The sequence below is a fragment of the Euleptes europaea genome, chromosome 5 (genome assembly GCF_029931775.1).
Source record: "Euleptes europaea isolate rEulEur1 chromosome 5, rEulEur1.hap1, whole genome shotgun sequence".
NCBI lineage: Eukaryota > Metazoa > Chordata > Lepidosauria > Squamata > Sphaerodactylidae > Euleptes > Euleptes europaea.
Window position 1 is genome coordinate 49200595 of NC_079316.1, and position 22727 is coordinate 49223321.

General features: G+C 38.4%; 2 protein-coding genes across 2 annotated transcripts in view; one reads left to right on the forward strand and one right to left on the reverse strand.

Annotated features, from left to right (window-relative positions):
* Positions 1-22727, forward strand: part of GIGYF2 (GRB10 interacting GYF protein 2) — a 91795-nt gene that overhangs the window by 27448 nt on the left and 41620 nt on the right. The window contains exons 4-7 of the mRNA XM_056849274.1: positions 989-1084; positions 4020-4128; positions 8408-8519; positions 10426-10466. Of these exons, the coding sequence (XP_056705252.1) occupies positions 989-1084; positions 4020-4128; positions 8408-8519; positions 10426-10466 (358 nt within the window). The remainder of the gene's footprint in view (positions 1-988; positions 1085-4019; positions 4129-8407; positions 8520-10425; positions 10467-22727) is intronic.
* On the reverse strand, positions 15569-18403 carry KCNJ13 (potassium inwardly rectifying channel subfamily J member 13). Its single transcript, XM_056849276.1, has 2 exons — positions 17926-18403; positions 15569-16935 (listed from the first exon to the last, which is right to left on the reverse strand). Exons 1-2 carry the CDS (start codon positions 18401-18403, stop codon positions 16316-16318), a joined length of 1098 nt encoding a protein of 365 aa, XP_056705254.1. The 3' UTR covers positions 15569-16315.

A 22727-nucleotide genomic window follows, 5' to 3' on the forward strand; every position in this document is an offset into this window, starting at 1 on the left:
AACTCCCAGTAGAATCAGTTTTATATAGTGAATAGTGCTGGTCTTGGACTGGGGAGACCTGGGTTCAAATCTCAGCTGTAAAGCTTACTATGGGCAAGTCCCTCTCAGCCTCATCTCAATTTCAGGGTTATTACAATAATTAACTAGAATCAGTGGAGTTTAGTAGTTAGAGTGTCAGATTAGGATCTTGGAGACCCAGGTTTGGATCCCCACTCTGCCATGTAAACTTGCTGGGTGATTTTGGGACAGTCACACACTCGGTCTAACCTATCTTGCAGGGTTGTTCTGAGGACTTCATAAGCCACTTTGGGTTTCTATTGGAGAGAATAGTGGGATATAAATGAAGTAAATAAACATCCTAATTAGTTCTTCTTCCCGGATTCCAACCCTTTCCATCTCACCTGCCAAACCTTTCTGCCCATCAAGTCCTATTATTCATCATCACCAGATCCTTCTACTTTTGCTTCCAGGCCTGAGCATTACTTTATACTTCCAAGTCCTATAATCTAGACCCCGATCCCAAATGTTTGCTACTTGCCCACCTGAGAGCACAACCATCCATCTTATCTGCCCGTTTTCTTTTTTGCAGCAATGCTAGCAAGTTCCGTATTCCAGTCTGCTCCAGTGCACTTCATTCTTCTTGATGCTAATTTAGAGGGATTGGGGAGATAAAACCGCAGTGGCATACTGTAGCAGCCATCAGCAAACAGGCTCTTTTTCTCTGCAGGGACACAAGGGTCATGAAGATGTTTCATTAATTTGTGTGCTGAGTGCTAGGGACAGTGTCGGAGACCAGCACCCAATTAACCATAGTATTGAAAATGTTTGGTTTCTAGCTATGTCTGGATAAATATTGCAAGATGTAAAATGAAAGTAGAAACAAGATATAATTTCTGCATGCTTCTTTGACCATGGCAGCTGTCTTTGGTATTTGTGTTTTGAGGTTCAGTGTTTTCCCCTTACTTCCCCCTCCCAAATTTACTTCCAGGTACCCTCAGACCTTCTGGATAAGGAGTTTCTGCCTATTCTACAGGAGGAGCCCCTACCACCATTGGCACTAGTCCCTTTTACAGAAGAAGAACAGGTTGGTTTCTTAAGTAAATGAAACATGAGGTCTGTATAAGTCTTACATTTGATTGATGGGGAAAGACTAGATTGTACAAATGCAAGAGCATATCTCATACACAGATACAAGTTGTACTGGTGTTGTGTTGGTTGCATCTTTTGAGAGAGATGGAATCAGACATGAAAGTTGATAGACTTGCAAGAAGAAAGCAGGGTTGATACTTCTTGGGTTTTCATTGAGTGAGTTATGTTTTCCTGGAACATCCCTTGCATACTGCAAATTGGACTCCTAACATTCAGGCAAATTAAGGCTGTATCAATCTAAAAGAAGCAGACTTGACCCCCCCCCCCACACACACACACACATATCTGTATACAAGGCATCCCTTTCATATTGGGAGCTATGGGTGGTGAATAAGAAAACTGGGTAATCCCAGCACTGTGTGCCGAAAGCAGCAGTTTCCACCTTCCCTTGTAGCTCAACTGTGAGGGGGAGCAGCCGGACTTAGCTCCCCCTACACAACAGCCAGTTAGCTGCACAGAGTGAGAACTTGCCATTTCATATCTTTTCCACTTTAGACATCCTACATAATGCTGTGAATAGGATGTTGAATAAGGAATAGGAAGACCTTGATGTAGATCTCCACTCAGAATCTGAAGCTCCCCAAGTGGCCTTGAGCCAATTTCAGTCTTTCAGTCTTAAAGGTAGTGATGATAAAATGAAGGGACTGTGTAGCCAGCGTGGTATAGTGGTTAAGAGCGGTGGTTTGGAGTGGTGGATTCTAATATGGAGAACTGGGTTTGATTCCCCACTCCTCTACATGAGCGGCAGACGCTAATCTGGTGAACTAGGTTGGTTTCCCCACTCCTACACATGAAGCCAGCTGGGTGACCTTGGGCTAGTCACATCTCTCTTAGAGCTCTCTCAGCCCCACCTACCCCACAGGGTGTCTGTTGTGGGGAGGGGAAGATGATTGTAAGCTGGTTTGATTCTTCCTTAAGTGGTAGAGAAAGTCGGCACATAAAAACCACCTCTTCTCCTTTCCTGAGCTTAGAAGTAAATGTTTAAAACCTCCAGATTTTACTTTATTCCCTCCGCAACAAGACAGTGACATTTTAAGGAATCTCCCACTCTCCCAAATCACAAATGAGGACCTGAAGGAAGCACATGGAAGACAAATAGTAGGAACCTTGGCCAGTGGGGAAAATAAACTTTTAACACAGAGGAGTTCTGTGCTGTTGGCATTAATAACAAGAGAAAATTTGGGATGCTATAAAGAAAAGGCCCTGACTTGGATGGCCCAGGCTAGCCTGATCTTGTCAGATCTCAGAAGCTAAGCAGGGTCAGCCTTGGTTAGTATTTGGATGGGAGACCACCAAGGAAGTCCAGGATTGCTGTGCAGAGGAAGGCACTGGCAAACCACCTCTGTTAGTCTCTTGCCATGAAAACTCCAAAAAGGGGTCGCCATAAGTCGGCTGCAACTTGAAGGCACTTCACACACACACACATAAAGAAAAGAGTAGTAGGTTTACCAGTTGTGATACAAATGATGACCTTTGAGATACATCAGAAACCATTTGGAAGGTTATTTTACTGATGATAAATAAGCGCCTACTAATCCTCAAATGAATATCAGCTGATTTTATTTTTTACAAGAGAGCAATTGTTGTGTGACTGCTTTTCCAGGTTGGGTGTAATGTCATAGGTTTGCAGTCTGTCATCTGCCTGGGACAAGTAGCAGTTGTTCTGAGGCAAGCAGTCGTGACAAGCCAGACATACCCAGCCTCTGGACTGTCCTCACTCTTTAAAAAGACATTGCCAAAACACTGAGAGTGCTGCACAGAAACTGCTATAGTGTTGAACTGTATTTCTTTAATTGGGGGCAAGCAGCTGTGCTCTGTGAATATACATACATACGAGTGCTCCCTTCTTAACCATACTTAAAATGTTACTGCATCTGTCACACCCAGCATGAGAAAAGGACAGTTGTGTTCACAGTTAGCATTGTGCCATGATTTCTTAGCTGTGTGGAACTAGGTTGCCTGTTGTTCCCGGCTTTAAAGGGCTACTACTATGGGTGCTTCAAAATTGAATTGTGGTATCAGGAGTTTGGGGGATGGGGGTCGTAGGTCAGGTATTGCAGCATTTAGCTGCCCTCCTTGACTCTGATTGTGGTAGTTTAGTTAGCTCAGAATGACATTTTCACATATCACTTTGCTCTCTGCGCTTCATTTGAAGAATTATTTTGTAATGGTCTGAAATATTAAGAAACCATCCTATCATTGTGCCATTCAACACAAATTTGTTAGGCAATATTAGTAATAAAAGGACCATGTCTAAATAGTCATCTGATTGCTTGTTTAATAATTGTAATCTGTCTGAGTTGAAAAATAAGCCACTTCATAGTTCATCTGATCGGAGGAAGAAAAAATCATTCTTCCTTGCTGTTGGAAATTTCCATCATAGAAACATTCAAGTGATTGCATAATTGACATCCTAAATGTTGTAGAACATCATCCTTTGAGAAATGAAATGCATATACAAAGTTTATTTTTATAAAAAAATGGAAAGTAATATAGTACTTCAAGTTCAGCTCCTCTCCTGGTCACTTGCTATGTGTCTCACATTTCCATCCTGTTCTTCCTCTGAGGCACTCAGGGTAGTGTACATGGATATCCATTTTATCTTCACAACTACCTGGTGAGGCTGAAAATAATTTAGCCAAGGTCACCCATTGTGTTTCATGGTTGAACAAGGGTTTAAATCCAGGTGTCCCAGGTCCTCTTTTGATGCTCATTTGCTATTGTATTCTACCCACTTGACATCTCACATGGAAATGATTTCAGTTGTAAGTAATATTTTATACTTCAGCAAGGAAGCAGCAAAATATGTCTGATTTTTTATTATTTTGTTTTTATAAAACAATTCATTCATTGTTTCTTTTCTTTGGCAGAGAAATTTCTCTATGTCTATAAATAGTGCTGCCGTCCTGCGATTGACGGGGCGAGGAGGAGGAACAGTGGTAGGGGCTCCTCGAGGTCGAAGTTCCTCTAGAGGCCGAGGTGAGATGTTTTGTGAACACCAAGTAACACCATTGTAGTGGGAACATATGCCTTTGTAAAATTTAACAAAATTAAACCCATTCACCCAATATAAAGGTTTTTGGGGGGTAATCTACTGTGCCGATCCTCTTAGGAAGGAATATGACAAAAATATTTCAAGTAATTAAATATAAACCAGTAAGAGAGAGAACCTGCTGCAAAGAACTGGCAAAGGCACCCAGTTCTCCAAAAATATACAGAGGAGAGCTGTGGCACCAAAAAGTTCTGTTTTTACTGATATTCAGACACTGTTCATAACATTAGTAGTAGGAGAATATGTGAAGTGGCTTTTTGATAGGATCTAAGACAAGGTATACTAAAACCCTGAGCTCAGAAAATGATTTAGAACCACCAGATGGTTCTAATGATTTAGAACCACCAGATGGTAAAAAGGAGAAATGAGAACCTGTGTCCTTGCACAATATTCTGAACCTTGCTGCTCAAAATGAGATAGTATAATGAATCAACCAAACATTGAGAGTATACCTGCCCACCACCCCTGAGGAACACATAAAGGTGCAAATAACGTATGTATGAATTCAACTTAACAGCCAAGGGAATGACTGTAGAGGCACTTATTCTTTGTATAGTCAGCACCTGCTGAGTCTACTCAGATTGTGATGGCATTGGGGATGATATTCCTGTACTGTTCCTACTACTGGAGGTGAAGTGATATTACCAGTCAAGCTTTCCAGCCAAGTTTGTGCTGTTTAGAATGGATAGTGGCTGGAAAGAAGGGTGAAAAATATATTTGCTATTAAAAGCAACAGAAATAACCACCATGTGTTTATTCCATCCTCTTTTTCTAGTTTAATTCCTAATGACTGGTATGAACCTGAACAGGATGTCACAGTATAGTTTAAAGTGGGAATGGTAATAAAACTATGTGTGAAAGGTGAAAGAATCGAATGATTTCGTTACTCTGTTTCATTTGGGAATTTTGTAATGGAATTTTCTTAGTTTGGCTTCCTTCCCTTTAATGTGCTCACTAGAGAAAACATAGTGGAAAGGAGCAGGGGTAGGGAAAGAGCAAAGAGGAGTGCAAAGTGTGCCCATCCCTTGTGTTCTCTTGCTCTCTGTGCATTAGATTCCACATGTGGGACACTAATTGCCAGTTCCTTGTACAAAGCAGCTAGTACTTTGCTGGAAAGCCATGCCTGGCTGTCCTCAGCTAGGGCCAGGGCTTTTTCGGCCCTGGCCTCGGCCTGGTGGAACTCTCTCGCTAGTGAGACCAGGGCCCTGCGGGATTTAATGCAGTTCCACAGGGCCTGTAAGACCAAGATATTCCACCAGACCTACAGTTGAGGGCAGCCATGATTTATATCATGGCTGGCCTCACTTTCTCATCTTCAACTTATCAATTATGGTGAGGTCCTGATTCCCCCCCCCCCCGGACTCTCTATGGCCTAGTGTTCTATTAATAGCACCAATTAGTATAGTTAGGTTTTAATGGTTCATTATTTATAATTGTTTATAATTTTTAAAATTGATTTTAGTGTATAATCCTGCTGAATTTTATGTGTTGGATTATTTAATGATTGTTAGCTGCTCTGAGCCTGGCTCTGGCCAGGAAATATAGCAGGGTACAAATTGAATAAAATAAAATAAATGAATGAGGGTTGATTAATTTCAGGAGAAAATTATAAGTTTAGTTTTGTCAAAGTGTGGGAATAACCTCTTGTCATGGTGAACCCAAAGGAACTTCTGAGGATTACAAGATATTAACTGGAATAAGCTGTCCATATCTTGATTAGCTGGGGTCACAATTAAAATTCTTGTGTGACCTAAAATAGTTTTTCTGTTTAATGAAGTACCATAGTAGCAATATGCCTTGTCTGGGAATCTAGATTGAAGGATTAGGAGTGCCTGATATTATCAAGCAACTAGGTTTAACGTGATGCAGAGATGATAAATAATTGAAACATTACTTAAGAGGAAGCTGATTCACCTTGAGGAAATCAGCCATGCCACTACAGCATCCTTTACTAGTTGGGGGAGTGGCATTGAGTGTGTAAGTGAGGAACCCATTTAATCTCAATTTTGATATTAACCAGGTCTCTTGGATAAAAATTATATCATAATATCTTATAAACTGTAAGAATATAGGATCTTGATTTTTATTTGACCATCCAGTCACATTCCATGAGATACACTTTTAATTATGTTCACTCTGGGTCTCTTATTGTCAGTTTAGTTGCTCTATTTTATCCATCTCTTTAGAATCCACTAAGATTGATCTATTTTTGTATATGGGTGCTGAGGTCAAATTGGAGGGCTCTGTGGGGTGAACGGGTTTGAGGGCCCACTATACCAATCTCCTGGTCCTCTAAATAGCAATTTAAAAACCCTTGCAGAAAGTCCAGAGTTTATTTGAAGAGAGGGAAAATCATAATCTTTATATAAGGCAGGTTGATTTTTACTAAGCAGCACATCTAATAACTTAGTAAGTTTTGCTGATGTTTGTACCACAAAAAGGATCGCTGGGCGAGCTGCAATAACAGTGAGAGAGAGCAGTGTAGGATCCTGGGTGTGTTCACTTATTTCCAATAATGTAGTGTGGAATTGCTCAAGCCTATTAGTAATAGATTTGTTCTCCACTGGCGGGAGAAAGAATTGAAAGAATTTATTAAATCTGTCTCAATAGCATATGTAGTTGGGGACTCCCCCACCTTAGGCTCCAAATGGGTGGGAGGTTCGTCCCCGCTAATGAGAACATGCTCTGAAGGATTGACTGTGCTACTGAGCCCACTCTTAAACATGGCTTCAGTTTTGGCCCTCAGAGGACCTTATCTAAAAAGAGGGTAAAGTAAGATGTTAAAAACCCAGGAAGGGAAAATTGCCCTGGAAATCAGAGAGTTTTTCCTGTTGCATAATCAAAGTTGGAATAAATGGGCTATCAAATGATTGCCCTAAAGGAGCTTAGAGTTTCAACTGATCTCAGGGCAATAGATGAGCCTTTAATATTTAAGTAGGCCTTTAAGAATTATTCTATTCCATATTTAGAATTCAAGGGGAGGGGTCCTACCATCCATGAAAACATTCAGACAAATCTGATGGGACTGTACCACCAATTGGTTAGTATTCAACACACCAGGAGCCTGTAGTTGCAGCTCAGTAGAGAAGGAGACAGTGAGGTTAGAAGGTATTAATGGCTTTCCTGATAGGGAGTTATTACAGTTAAACTTTGTCACTGCATCAGTAAGATGGTCCAACTTGGTGAGGACAGAGTTCAGCTGGCTAAAGATAGTGCTCACTGTCCTAGCTGTTAAACAGAATGAAAGAATGGAATGAAAATGAAGTTTGAATTCATGTTTCAGTGAACAGCTACATGATTTAACCCCCTTACGAAAATATACAGCAGTGGGAGGAGGCTAACCTATATACTATTAAATGCCTAGCAAAAACAAGAAATTATTATATGAAGAAATAGTACGAAGGGTGGGAGGAAAGCATTCAAATTGATTAGGCATGTTTTATCTGCATTAAGTAAGAAATATAATGATATGCTGAAACTTGTTTTGGAAAAAAATGTATGTGGGGAGAAAGAATCATACAGAACCAAAAACCCCTTAATTAGAGATACTTAGTGAAATGGATAAACATCATGAAAAAGTAGAATTGTTGAATGAACACACCTAGATATAAGAAGTAGTCCCTAAAAATTAATAGCAATTGTTGAAGAATTGTTGAAAAAATATACTGATCTCCCACAGATTAGCATTATATACAAGATGCCTATAGATTTATACTGGCAATGTCAAATGCGTCTGCCAATCAGTTTCAAAAATGTTTGGGGATGTTCTATGGCTCAAAACTGTTGGATGCTAGTGTTGAATTTAACACAGGAAATTGCAGGGTTTAATGTGCCACCTGACCTTATGATCTTTGTTATGTTCTCTGTAACGATGAGGTGGAGAATTCAGATGTGGAGATGGTATTGAAGTTATTAATTACTAATTATTAATTGCAGGATGCTAGAAACAGACCCTCCTACAGTTTCTGATTGGTTGTAAAGTATTGCTTGTTTGATTAAATTAATGTATTAGGAATTTCGAACTGAGTTTGATATTTATATGGCTAGGTTTATTGAAAGATGGAGTTTTATGCTTATTGTTCCAAAACATAATTAAAAGGTGGGGCTTGACCTTATGTATTTTTTCAGGATGTTATAATTCATTACTGTACATTGTTGTATATGTATAGATTTAATTTTTCCCCCAATCCCATTTTATCTTTTCAGGCAGAGGCAGAGGAGAAAGTGGTTTCTACCAAAGAAGTTTTGATGAAGTAGAGGGTGGATTTGGCCGTGGAGGGGGCAGAGAGATGCACAGATCACAGAGCTGGGAGGAAAGGTAATTTTAAACACCTATAAATTTAAAGTAGTTTGAATCTTTTTTGGAGTTTGGTTAATTGGCTCTGTTGGTACAATTCTGGGTCTACTTGCAAGTTCACACTCCTAGGGGACCTCATTGTCTATTTTATTTTTTAGGTGTATACCTATAAATGTCAAAGTTGAACGTGACAAACATATTCTTGCTAACACTTTTATAATGCCAATACTGGTGTGTGGGGGACACCGACAGTTTTTCCTTATACAGTGTGTGAAATGGCCCTAAGATTCTTACCATTTTGAAAATAGTGAGGCTGTGAAATTAATAGTAGGGTACAGATTTTTCTATAAGCACTACTGAATAAATGAGTAACTAAAAATGAAATGAAAAATTGGATGGTATTGATGAATAAGAATATTAGTTTTCAAGACGTTATCCCATGAGGAATATTAAAAGGACATGAAGTTGGTTTCATGAAATCATTAATGGGTACAAGCTTATAATAAACAAGAGAATGAGTAATTATTGAATATATGTTTGTGCTATTGTGTAGATAAAGAATTTGAGAAGAGATAAGTTAGTAAGAACTAGGGGTGTGTGCCAGGAAACATTTTCTTACAACTTTTGATCCAGGCTTTGAGATGGAAAATGTTACCATGATTGCTTCATTTGGGGTAGGATGTTAACAGTTCGGGTTAAAAATCTATCCTGTTTTTCGTTTACTAGATTTACAGGACCATTTTCTGTGCATGCACACTGCAGACACTGTTCTTTTCAGTGCACAGCCAATTAGAGGGTGTCCCATGCAGCAGTCATCCCATGCAGCTTCCAAAATCACATGGAACACAGTCCTCCCTCTCCACACCAGACCCCCCCCCCCGAATCTCAGTCAGATGCTGTAAAGTGGCCCTGTTTTACTGGGCCCTCAAGAACTTGTTCATTTCTGCTCCTGCTGTCTGGGTAAACACCCAAACTTGAAATTTTGCAGATTTTCGGGGACGGTGGTTTCATTTCACCAACAATCTTGAATTCCTATGTTCTGGGAATCCGAATTAATAACCCAGAACAGTGATTTTTGTGTATATTTTTGGCTTGGGTTTTCCATTATGCACACCCCTGTGGAACAGGTTCTGTGACCTCCAGGAGTCCTAATGGTTACTTCATGGCTTCAGACTTATTCTGCTTGAACAGCAGGTGCCAGCACTGCATAGCAAACTGCTTTTAAGTTTGAGGGGAATTTCTAAAGTAGTTGATGGTTTGGTGTGAGGGCCAATGGTTTAAAGGAAAAAGTACAGAAGCAAGCCTCGTGTTGAAGCTAATTGGTTCTTTGTATTCCACCCAAAGAAAACTCAGCTACATACTGATCAGTTGAAATAAATTGATCCAAATAGTACAGTGGAAAACAGGTAGTGCAATTCATCAAGATGAGGTTAAACCTCCCCTGAAATGCTGACTGAGAAAACATTAGTTAATTAATAGGGATTTTCACAATACTTATATTTTGCAAATAATTTTGTTATTTCAGAAGGAACTAATTTAAAAAATCTGATTGGATTAAAAAGCCAGAAAGGTACAAATATGGTGTAGCAGAGAACATCAGATTAAAAACTGAAAGAATATGGATTACTCTTCCCACTACAATTGACAAAATGGGAGGAATATTGGTTAAAGGCTTGTGAAATGTTTTTAATACTGGATCATATGGGCAAATTGAAGGTTTAAATTGGTGATTTAACAACTTAATCTTCAGAGTATTCTTTTTAATCTGAAGTTCATTTAGAATTCATATATCTCAGTCAAAGTAATGCAATTAAAACTTAATTAAAATTCATTTCAACTTAGAATTCGTTTATCATTGAAATAACTTTTCTTCTAAACTGGGACATGTTTTTGAATGCTTATGTAAACTTACTTTTTCAATTTTCAGGGTTGACAGGAGATTTGAAAAACCGGGGCGAAAAGAGCCAGGTATGTGTATGTTTTTCTTTTTTTCAAAATAGTACTTTAGATGTGGCAGTCTATATCTCAGAATCAGAATTTATTAATACAGTTGATTGAGATACATGTATCTAGAATATAGAAACAATTTTGGTACGTATCTTATAATGTTTTTAAGGTAATAGGATACAGTCTAATCTGAAGGAAACAAGAAGTGGGTTTTAGGTTTATCCAAGTTGAAGTCTTGAACTGAGTTTCTGAAGACAACCTATGTTAAGTATTTAATGTATTATCTCATTTAAAATTAATCCTTTTAATATTGAGGTTTAACGTTGCAGTATAATTATTGTAAAGCATGATCCTTATTCTTCAGCAGCCCAAAGTCTTTCATATTGTATTTTCACAGATGCACCTTACTGAAAGCAGCAGTCAGTTATTCTTTAATGTCTTTTCAGACAACCCAAAGCTGGCTATCAGCACATAATGAATCCAGTGCTTATCAGAGTTGGTAGTTACTCTGCCACACACCCAACCTTTGGGATACAATGATGTTAAAATGGACTTAAAATTACTTGCAACATGGTGTGTTCAGATTTGTCCTGGCTAGTCTTAGGATGAGTGCTTTGCTGAGAGTAGTGGCCTGCATTATTTATTATACTCTGCCTTTCCCCATAGCTCATGGAGCACTACAAATCAATTTTAAACATACAGAATACAGTAAAACCCCAAATAAACCCCCTTTCTCCCTAACTCATAATCCTTTGCAGCCTATACTCTGTTAAAGGCCATAGCAAATAAAAATGGCCTTGCAGTGCCTCCTAAAGACTGCTAGAGATGGCGCCCCCTCACCTCCTCAGGAAGCCTGTTTCATAGGATGGGAACTATGAAGGAAAAAGCAGGGGATCTGGTCATTGCCAGGTGGACTACTGTAAATACAAAGGAACCAATGGAAAGGGACAGTCTGAGGACTATAGTTGGCGCATGAGAATATATGGAAAATGGCAGTCTTGCAGCTATTAGAGTTGCGGTGTGACAAAGATTGTATTTTGGGTTGTATGAGTCAATCTTCAGTGGAAGATTTTTATTTCCTGAACTCTTTACTTTCATTAGATCTTTATTTAGCTGTTTTTGGTGGCTTAATGCAAGATGGTATTTTTGAAGACTTACCTAGGAGTCTTTTGGCCCCCTTCCACCCAAATACATAGTGAGTTGTACCCTACCACTCAGCTCAACTAATCTGGCATGAAGACCCTCTCCACGTGCAGAAGGCTCCTTGCTTAGATAGCAGAATGGTGAAGTAAAGACCAGGATTGCCCAAACTACATTAAATTTGTGATTTGTTGGTTTGGATTGGATTGGATTGTCTACCAGATAGTAGTCCAGAAAAGTGCAAGTTTGCAGGTTGGCAGAACTGGCATGTGCATCATATGTTAACGCATGTCATCGTTCTAGTTTTTTGATCAATCAAGTTAATTAAAGATATTTGTAGAAAAGCTCTCCATTGTGCTCTTTACAGAGGCAGCAGAGTTCTTTCTGTGTTTCCTTCTAGCATTGTGATATACTTTTGAAAGTTGCTTAGGTGTTTTGGTGAACAGTTTCCTCCACTGGCAGGTAGAAGAGAGGATCCAAAAACTCTTCTGAGAGAGATTTTAATAATGCCAGCAGCAGCTAAGCACCCACTCCTGCTGAAAGTCAGGAGGATTTGAGAGTCTAACTGCAGTTTGTGTGAGGAGATTTTTTTTTAGATATCTAAACCCTGCATTTTGTAACAATGCCAGATTTCTATGGTGACCCGTGCCTGAAAATTGTATAAATCTTCATCTGTTTTTAATGCCCTTTGAATCCCCTTTAAAGCATCTAAGTTATTTGGTTGTGCTGTTCTATTTTAGTTCTTACGACTTAGTCTGGTAAGGCAGAATTAAAAGGCATGTTTCTAAATCTATTGTTTTTGGTCTTCCATCGCTTTAATTCGTCTGGTTCCTTCAAGGCTGTTTATTAAGCTTAGTAATGTTTGTTATATACTATATTAATATTTGGAATTTTATTTTTTTATTATTGTTATAACACTTTTCAGTGTGTAAACTCTAAAGGGTTTTACTAATTTTTCGTAACAAAATTCTTGTAGGGTAAATTAGGCTGCAAAATGACAGCTCCCAAAGCATAACTAGTGAGATTAAGGGCTGAACAAGGACTTCAAGATACTGATTCAACAATCTGTCTGCAACACAATAGAAGATAAACAATTTTTAGTTCTTGTTTCCTAGGAAACAGTAATGAGTTGCATATATGTTGATGACTGCTGTACAAAGCATCCTCTGGAGGTAGGACACAAAATGATAGAAGGGTTTCCAGAGCATTTTTGTTCTGTTTTTGTAGGATCCTGAGAATCAAAGGTATGATTATTATAAGTGTTTCTGCATTCCATATTTTGTAGTGAGAAATGTGAAAACACTTGAAACCTAGAAATGAGACATTCATTTTATTTCATAATCTGGAGAAGCACAATAAATGCAATAAAAGACTCTTAGTTTTTCCTCATCTAAAAGCCCATTCCTGAAGGGGGGGTTGAAGCTCCTTAGGACCCGGTGTGACACCAAGGTGGCACCTACACCGGCGCAGGGGCAAACGCACTGGTGTCTGGGAGCCATTGCCCCCTGCTGCCAGTGCAGCCATACCAGCTAATGCGGGGGGGGGATTCCCAGGGGTGGAGCCCTTCCACAGTCCTTTTGCCCCTGGAACGCCGCCTTGAGTGGCAGCAGGGTGGCACCACCTTCTTTTGTGGCACAGCCTCTCTATTCCCTATGGGGATTTCCCCCTTTTTCCTGTATTTTTTTAAAATGTTTTTTTCCCTCCGCGGTGGCGGAAAGCCTCTGAGGAGGCAGTGTGGCTGCGCCGCTCCCAGCTGCCGCAGATTCACCCCCCCCTTCAGGAATGGACTACCCATGTTTTTTAGTGGGTACCCCTGGGCAAGTTCAGAAGAAATCATGGCAAGCTTACTTGACAGGATTATTTTGAGGTTAAATGAGATTGTAGATCATCATTTAATTAACGGTATACTAGATAAACTATTTTTAAAAGTAAAACATGGGGAGGATCCAGTGGAAGTTAAGCACTTTTTCATTTGTCGGTGGAAATTATTTAAGCATGCCTTAACTCTATTTGTATTGAAATCAGTGGGATGGAGTTGTGTTTAATTTTCACTGGATTGTGTCCAAGGGAAAATGGACATATGTTGCTTGAGAAGAGACAGCAGATTGAAGGTAGTCAAGTTAATGATATTTACAGATACATCTTAGATTCTCACTTTTTTATGTGACCAGTTCCAGAGGAGTAGCCCTGGTAACTGCTGCAGTGTCTTGTCGAACTGGGATTTCTGGCACACACAAAGCTTATACAGTGATAAAATAGTTAGTTTTTAAAGTGCCAGAAGACTGTTGCTTTTTATATGGAAGTTAGACAGCAGATCTCAGTAAGCAGCAGTGCAGTCCTATACAGAGTTACTCCCACTCTAAGCCCACTGATTTCAATGATACTTACCTGGAGTAAGTGCACTGGAAGTTGCCTAACCCATCTTTATACTTTTTAACATGCATTGTACTTAAATATGAGCAATTTCCTTTTTCCTAATCTAAAGAGAATGAGTAAAAAAAACAATTTAACAATCCTCCTGGTAGCTACTGTTGGCTTACAAGAACAATTTAAACCTGTAAATTGATATCTCAATCAGAAATTAGATAGACTAGTGTGATAAGACATACCGAATGACCACACATGTAGAAAAGTATGAAAGTATTTCCTATTGTGACTTGGAAAATTTACTTCTTGAATGGAATTTTGCAGCCGTTTTATTGTACACATTGAATATATTAAGCAGTGGGATCTTCTCAAATACTTGTTTAAATTTTAGTCAATGGGTGAATTGCAATTTTACTTTAGGGCATAAACAAGGTTAAAATTGCACACAGATTTAAAGTTCTTTTTTATGTGACTGATAATATTGTAAAGGGGAGAGAAATCTTTAAAGTGATCATGATGAACAAAAAATATAGTGAGCACAAATATAATTTAATGTGTATTAATCCAAGGTGGTGATCGCTATTGCTACTCCATCTTTGCATTGGGCTAAACCATTATTACAATTCACTGTGAATGAAAGATTCAAGCCTCAGCACAGACAAGGGAATAATATGTTCAAAACCCTATAAGAGAACATGAGGAATCTACTGCTACAGTTCCAGATATAAATTATTTCTAATATAAGGTTGTCATGAGTGCTTCCTCTCTTATGCTCAGTTGCCGAAGGTACTTTCTCCCATCTGAGTATATGCTGACTACAATAGCAGGTGCTTACATGGAACATCAGCATTAGTAGCATTAATAAAAAACATATTTTTTTTCTGTAGCCATAAGACCTTTTAGCAATTGGAATCTGACAGCCTGCACCATTATGACCAGCTAGCTCTCCTGAGCCGTCACTCCCTCCCAACTGACCATGGCCTCCAAAACTTTACCATCAGCCACAAAACCATTCTTTAGATTTGATAAAGAGAAACACAGTTTCTTAGAAAATACTCATGATATGATTTGATAACAAGACATCAACACTTGTATATACATATAAATATGTTTATGTATGTTCAAGAGCTAAAGGCGAGGCTCTTCATAATTACAAGTCAATAACTAAATGGCCATTTGAAAGTAAAGATAGTGATACTTATGTTTTCTGACAGGAGCCTTTTAATTGTCCTTCAGCATGAAATTATTTAATGATGTTGATGATATTTTGTAGTTTTTCTTGATTTTGAATAGAGAGTAATTATTGATCTCTCTCACTGAAATCTGATGAACCCATAAGAGTGTTTCTTTGACCATTCAAAACCAGTGTTCATTTTCAAAAACAACATTAGTTCTCGTAATTGGTTCTAGTAATATCGTGAGGCAAACTTGGCACAGAGCCTTGAGTTCAAAGCCTCGTAGTAGGTGTCATGTTTGTATAATTATTTAGAGTCACAAGTTTATCTCTGTATTGTTTAAACGGAATGTGTGCTCAGTAGTGTGTCCTTCTGATATCAGGACTGGAAGTTTTTACTTGTATCATAGCCAATGCAAGAGGTGTTGTTGTCCTTAACAAGAGAATTACAAATCAATTTTGTTCTTCTGCTAAATATATAGCTTGTTTTTAATTGTGAAAAGAGTCCAGGTTCAGAGTGTTAAGAGTCTAATACATATTAAGATTCTTGTCATTCACTTTCAACCCAGAAATGCCTACGGATGTTGAACTTGTTCTTAGCTGCTGGAACAAATGCTTCAGCAAATGCTTGTGATTTTTCTTAATAAACAAGCACAGCAGGCTTGCAATTTCATTGCCACAGAAAATACTAGCAACATTCTTCATGGCATGTTTAGACATCAGCATTATTCTCTTGTAACCGTATAGCAAGTCATAACTAATTCAAAGAATCTGAGGGCTCTTGAGCTTTCCAGGTGAAAATTCTTTTTAGCTGAGATAGTTCACTAAAGTTTTGTCCATTTTGCTACAGATTTTACTCTCCTGTACTTTAGGTTTTTGCCAGACGGTGAGTCTTAAAGTCTCTTGTTTCAGGGTCAGTGCAGTTTTAATCATAGTCTACTGAATTCAGCAGGTAGCACTTCTGTTTTCCCAGAATTTTTGTAGTGCTGCTTGTCCCTGACTGTTTTTGTGCAGTTAATCTAGTGGCTCATCACCATGAACACACTATGCTCTTTATTCTGCACACATTTCTGAAGTCAAAATTATTGAGTGGGGGGGGGGGGAGAATATAAGGAAATGGGGAGGAAAAAGAAGATATTGACATGATAGTTTAGTCCAATGAAAAAGAAAAAAATACCACTTTCAAAGTCTATTCTGTCAGACGAGTCTCACACATCTGGAAGTTATCGATATGCTGTCCGTTGATGCGGATCTCCATATCAGTCCTCTTGGAACTTTTGGAGTCTGCAGCTGGAAGTTCTGGGACTGTCTTATCAAAGTTTTCCATCTTGATTTGATATTCCCCTTTGGAGCCTCGAGCTAACATGGAGGCAAAGTGGTGGTGTAACATGATCTCAGATGGTAGGTAGGATGTCCTCCTTTGACATGTTTCTCCTGTGCCCTCCTGTGTGGCTGAAAGGAAGACTACTAGTTCAAAATGACGATAAGCCTCCCTTTGTAGGAGAATAGCTAGAGGGCTAGATGGAGTTATGGAGTGGTAATAGGTTAAGGGAAAAATAAAGAATGGGCATTCTTCAGACGTGATGCTGTCCAGATGAAAATCCACACTCGTTTGATACAACTGACCATTTTCCCGTTCTTCATAAAGCACTGCAGAAATCCGAACACTGGTGAGAGGGCTTGGGCGAGTATTAGCCACTTGGAACATTAAGTAAGGCTTTCCTTCTCTGTGTGACACTACTGCAGAATAAGTGAACCGGATAGACAGAGCTCGGTTCTTTGGGCGGGCAATTTTTGCTACAAATGCACCTGAATAAAAAGAGAATTGAAATATTGATCATGCAGTTAAGCGTAGTTTCATGGTGTATAGTAGACAGAAACTAAGCACCATTAGGAAGGTAGTCCTGTATTTGATTCACATTAATGTTAGCATTAATATTTGTGTTATATTTAACAGTAATACCAGAATTATATAGGTCTGCCACAATGATTATTTGAACCATAAAAACACTGTTGATGGGGCAAGTATTTAACAAATCAGTTGATGATTAAAATATTTGCCAATGTATTTGCCACCATCTTGGTTAACTTTACTACAGAGAAGAATAAGAGCCAGCATTTGATTCATGGTTTAGCATTTTGTGTTAGTACTTTGCTATATCATATCTGATAGGTGTAATTTGTAATAAATCTCATTTTAATTATATATTAATTGATTCTTTATAGTGATATGAAATAACTTCAATTTTCCAGTATATTAGCCCATTTAAAATTACTTTAAATAAAATCGGGATTGAAAACCCTCTAATAGTCAGTAACTATTTGTCAATGAAATATCTTAGGCTGCAGTCCTAAGTATAGTTACCAGGAAATGTCCCATTGAAGTAAGTAGGGCTTATTGTCTGGGCAAACCTATTTAAGGTTTTACGGTTCATTTTAAGCCACATCTCTGTATCTGGGCAGATCTGTTGAAATCTATATAAAAGATAATACTACTAACTGTTCTCACACACTGGAGTAATGTAAAACACTTCTTATCTAGAATTAAATTAAAACACTTCTTCTTTGGAAGTTTGAAGAACTGAACAGTTGGAATAATTACACATGAGCCATGCACAATGAATACTTTAGTTCCTGTCTTTACTCTGTTGTACTTTTTCTCACACTGTAAAACATTGTCAAGCCATTCAGAAAGGAATTTTGTATTTTCAAGAATGCTCAGTGGCATAGCTACATCCTCTGCTTTGTCCCCTCCATTGCCTTCATAAAGTATTTAATAGTGAAATAAGATCTAATTACCTGTGATGAAAGCCTCCAGCATAAGTCCCAGTACCATTTGTATAGCCAGTAGAGCAATTGCACTTGGGCAGTCTCCACTTGGGAACATCGTGCCGTAACCAATAGTGAGCTGTGTCTCCAGTGAGAAAGAAAATGCAGCTGTAAAGCTAGTGATGTACTTTACGCAAATCGTGTGGTTTTCAGGTGGGGAATCATGATCAATTTCCAGATCCCCATTCATCTCTGCTAGTAAGTACCAGAGAACGGCAAAGACCAGCCAGTGGAGGACAAAAGAAGCAGAAAATACTAGCATCATCCATCTCCAGCGCATGTCCATTAAAATTCCCCAAGCATCTTTCAGGTATGCAAGGCCTTTCCCGCGAGCACCCTCCATGTGGAGAGTGCTGTGCCCATCTTTCGTGACCATTCTCGGGTATCGTTGGGCCAGGAGAGGAGCACTAGGTTTGGTGTTATTGCCTTCTATCACTTCCGTCCTCATCTTCTGAAAATGAAAATAAAAAACTGTTGGATGCTTGTTTATTTGTAGCTCAGATGATGATCAGAGAGTCTGACACATTGGCAGTAGACCAGATGCCACCTGCAGCTAGCCAAGGGAGTCTTAAAACATGCCGTTCTGAGAAAATTAACTTTGCAGAGCCAGGTTTGCCACTGCTTTCATGGCGCAGTAACGGTCATCTAAAAAACATTAAACATCAGATGATTTTTTTCAGACTTCTATATAATTTAGAAATGTAAGCTAAACTTTCACATTCTAACTGTCATGTTTTCTTATGGGTTTGATATTATAGTTCTGAGATAGCAAAGGAGTCATTTCTGGAATTCAAAGTTTAGTGAGTTTGTTTTAAAAAATTAGCAGATTGGTAGTTTCATATATAGACAAAGTAACAGTGTCGCTAGTCTTCTGAAGTCTTTTAAAGCTGTTATGTATATAATTTATTCAAGGTCTTAAGACCATTGCATCACTTTTATTGCATGAAACTTTTGGGGACTATCTAAAGACTTTTACTACTAATAGCTTTGATATTTTTATCATCTAGAATTGTGGTACCTGGGATATAGCCTCTTCTGCTGAACATACTCAGGCCACTGCTGATGTAAAGCTGCATTAAAAAGGGGATAGAGAATAATACGGAAAATATTATGCAATTGTATAAACTGAGAGGAAACCCTGAGGAAAGAATTCCAACTCTAAATCAAATATGCCAAAAAGGAAAATGGAGTGAGGGAAGCATCTGTTGGGCTCTGTTACTCAAGTTTAATTTCTAGTTATACTAATTTCCAGAACTACTTTGGTTCCTATAGGAGGTTTTAGAACCTCTAAAAATCAGACCCCTTTTTATTAGCTGTTTCTTCTGTTATCGCTCAAGAATGCTCAAATGTAACAACCATAACAATAGTAGCAACCATAGCAAAAAAAAAACAAAATATCCAATTATAGTATCTCACTGTCTACCAGAGATTGGCTGGATATACAGCTTTTGGAATATAAAACTGATCTGCTGATAAATGATATTGCTGTAGGGTACCAAGTCCTAATGGCCTTAATAACTCATGGTAAAACTGAAACTTTATTCAGATTACTTGGCTTTGATGCACAACAGTGTTTTTGTACAATAAATTCATAACATGGGATCAAGGTATCTTGCACAAAAGTAGCAATCTTGGTAATAGGTTATCACGTTTTCCTGATAATCATACAGCAGCATATGTACTCTACAGAAAAGTACAGTTCTTTTCCTGTGCATCTTTTCCTCCCCTACCCTCACATGCACATGTATACTCATTTATAAATGTATGTATTTTAATGTGTTATGGTCTGTTTTCTCTCTCTTCCTTACCAGACCATTGCTGCTCATCTGATTTTATGTTTTTGTGTTCTGTTTTTCCATTGTTAAAAGTACAAATCTATCAATCTTTCTCCTTTAGAAAATTTTTAGGTAGCAACAGTATTGTGTTAAGTCCTGCACTGGTCTACCTTCTAATGCTGTGGAAGTTTTGAGCTTGGATTTTCCTGCATCCATTACAACCTATGAGTTTTCTTATTGACTTTGGATGTGAATGGGAAAATTGTATGCAAACCAGCTGTCCATAATTAACCAGCTGATCCCAAACTAGAACTTGTACCTAGGTACAGGTTTACTAAAGGTGTAATTATGATCATGAAAATGTTACAAAGGTAATTTCAGTGTGACATACCAAGATACCTGGTATCAATTTCTTTGCAGTGTGAAACAGCATTTAATGTACAGCGTATCTGTAATTGCCATTATAGTTATTTCCTGCAACATATTTTCACTTGGGCAGTATTCACTACTCTACAGCCTACTGATCCCAAGTCTTTATACTTAGAACCAACATACTTTCAAAAATAATTTCAGTTTGGGGGTTCATTCACCATTCTGTGCCATAAGTGTACAGCTTAGTTCTTGCTAAAGTCCTGTGACTAGAAGGGTGTTTTTTAAGTTTGTTTTTTTAATTCCATGTCCTGTGGCTGAGAGCATTGGTCACCAAGACAAGGGTCGATGGATAAAGCTGATGGGACCAAAGAGGACTATTAAGAGCAATACTTCAAAGTTGTATGGCACTTCAAAGTTTTCTGAAGGGTTTCACACAATGTCAGCCACCCTTACAAAAGCCCTGTAAGTAGGTCAGAATGATTATCCTCAAATTGCAGGGCTAAGTATGAGTTCATAGCAGAGGCAGATTTGAACTACTACACCATAGTGGTTCTGTGAAGAACAGGGTGGTCTGTAGACAATCTGTTTCGTTCCAGAATAATAGATGTTCCCTTATTTAAAGGGAGGCTTGCTTCCATTTGGGAAATATAGGATATTTACCTAAATATTTGGTTTTGTAAATCACATGAGAAGAAAATATCTCCTTTCTAAAGTAACTTGTATAATATCTGGGAAATGTTGCATGAGTCTTCAAGCATACTTTCTTTATTGTACTGTTGTTAAGCTCCCTCACCCTCCCATAAATTGCATAGCCCATTAAAACTAGTTATCCAGTTAATGCCAGTAAGGTTTCACTTGTATTATCAGTAGTGGCTGCCTCTGTAGTTTTAAGGAGCTAGAACTAATTTAAGGCATTTTAGCTGCTTACAAGGTGACAAATTTATTGTAATGTTATATTATAAAAAAGCATACATGTTACTGGGTTATTCAAAGGGATATTTTTTTAAGAGAGTGAAACTAACGGGAAAGTAAGTTTAAAGGTGGCAAATGATCTGTTTAGAAAGTGAGATGTCCTAAGATACTAAATGAGCAAGTTTTTAAATTATATGTGGTTAAATTATATGTAGTATGTATTCATTTCAGTGCACCACAGCAACATTGCCTAGAGGGATCAAGTTGTGCTTAACTTGAATTGCCAGATTATGTTCTTGATCAAAAGGGGTTTGGGCTGAACAGGGATATAGTAGGAATTTATAGGCCTTTCATTCCACAGGGCAGCTATGGACAGTGCCTGCAGCATCAGTGGTATTCAGTGTTTATTTATCAAATTTATAATCTGCCCTCCCCAGCTAAGGCCAGGCTTAGGGTGACTCACATAATATAATTGTATAATAAAACATAATATTGCTGATATTATGTTGCTGATTCTAATTCATCGTGTACAACTTCTAGCATAATTCTTAGCCGTAATATTAAAACTTTATACCAATGTGCTGAATTCAGTGTTCAGCTAGGCACTCCAGTGTGTATTTGAGATAAGCTCATACCCACATTTTCCATTTGCCTCAGGGGATTTGGACCTCCAGGTAAAGTGAATGGAATGGATACAGACAATGGGCTTTTGCTTCAGGGGGCTTCACGTTATCTGCATGTTGAGAAGGTTGAAATACATGTGTGCACTACCAGACATCGGAGCAAGAGCATTCAGAAAGGCCTCTGAGCACTGAGGGCTAGAGCACCATTGTGCACATTTTCTTCAAAGCCAACTTGAAAAGTGCTAAAATTCTGACACAGTTATTTGAGATAGAGTGGCTAATGAAATATGTCTCCTCTCCTGCTATGCATGCGAGAAGAGCTTTTTTAGATCTGCCCAAGGGCCCATCTGCCTAGGAGTCCCCTTTCCAGCACTGGCCAACCAGATGCTTCTAGAAAGTTCACAACTAGGGTAAGCTGCCTTTCCTCAGCAATTAGTATTTAGATATTCCATTTAGCTGCTATAGTGAATAGGGATTTTGCATCTGTCTTCCATGAAAATAGCTAATTCCTTTCTAAAGACCTGCTAAGTCTGCTCCGGAGCAATTGATGAGGGAATTTGTGAAAAGTGTTTTTGGGAAGTCAAAGTAAACAAAAGCTAGTGGACATTAGTTAGTTCTTGAGGTATTAGTGGAGCAGTTGTCTTCCCATTGATGTATATTGTGTTAAGAAAAGTACTTTCATGATCAGGTGCTAGAAGTCTGTTGCTGAGTATATGCTACACAAGGGGATTATAGCAAAGGATGGATCAGTGTCCCACTTTCCCCCCTGGGTTGTCTCTGCCCTGTGGTCTGATGTACTTGCTTTTCTGGAGAATAGCTCACGTTAATTCTGGAATTCACATATGCTCAGTTAATTCAGTTTATTTTCTTAAAACTGTATAAAAAGGTATATTAACTCAGTCGCGGCATTACATCTAGATTCCTTTATGCACTGTGATTTAATTACACAGATTGGTACAAACTGGACACTGTGATAAATGGCCCATGTTCAAATCGGCAAAATCCATAGAATGACAGAGCACTAATTCATGCTGCTTTACCGACAAGATCAGGTAATTCAAAATTTCAGAGTCTAAGGAGAATTTCATAA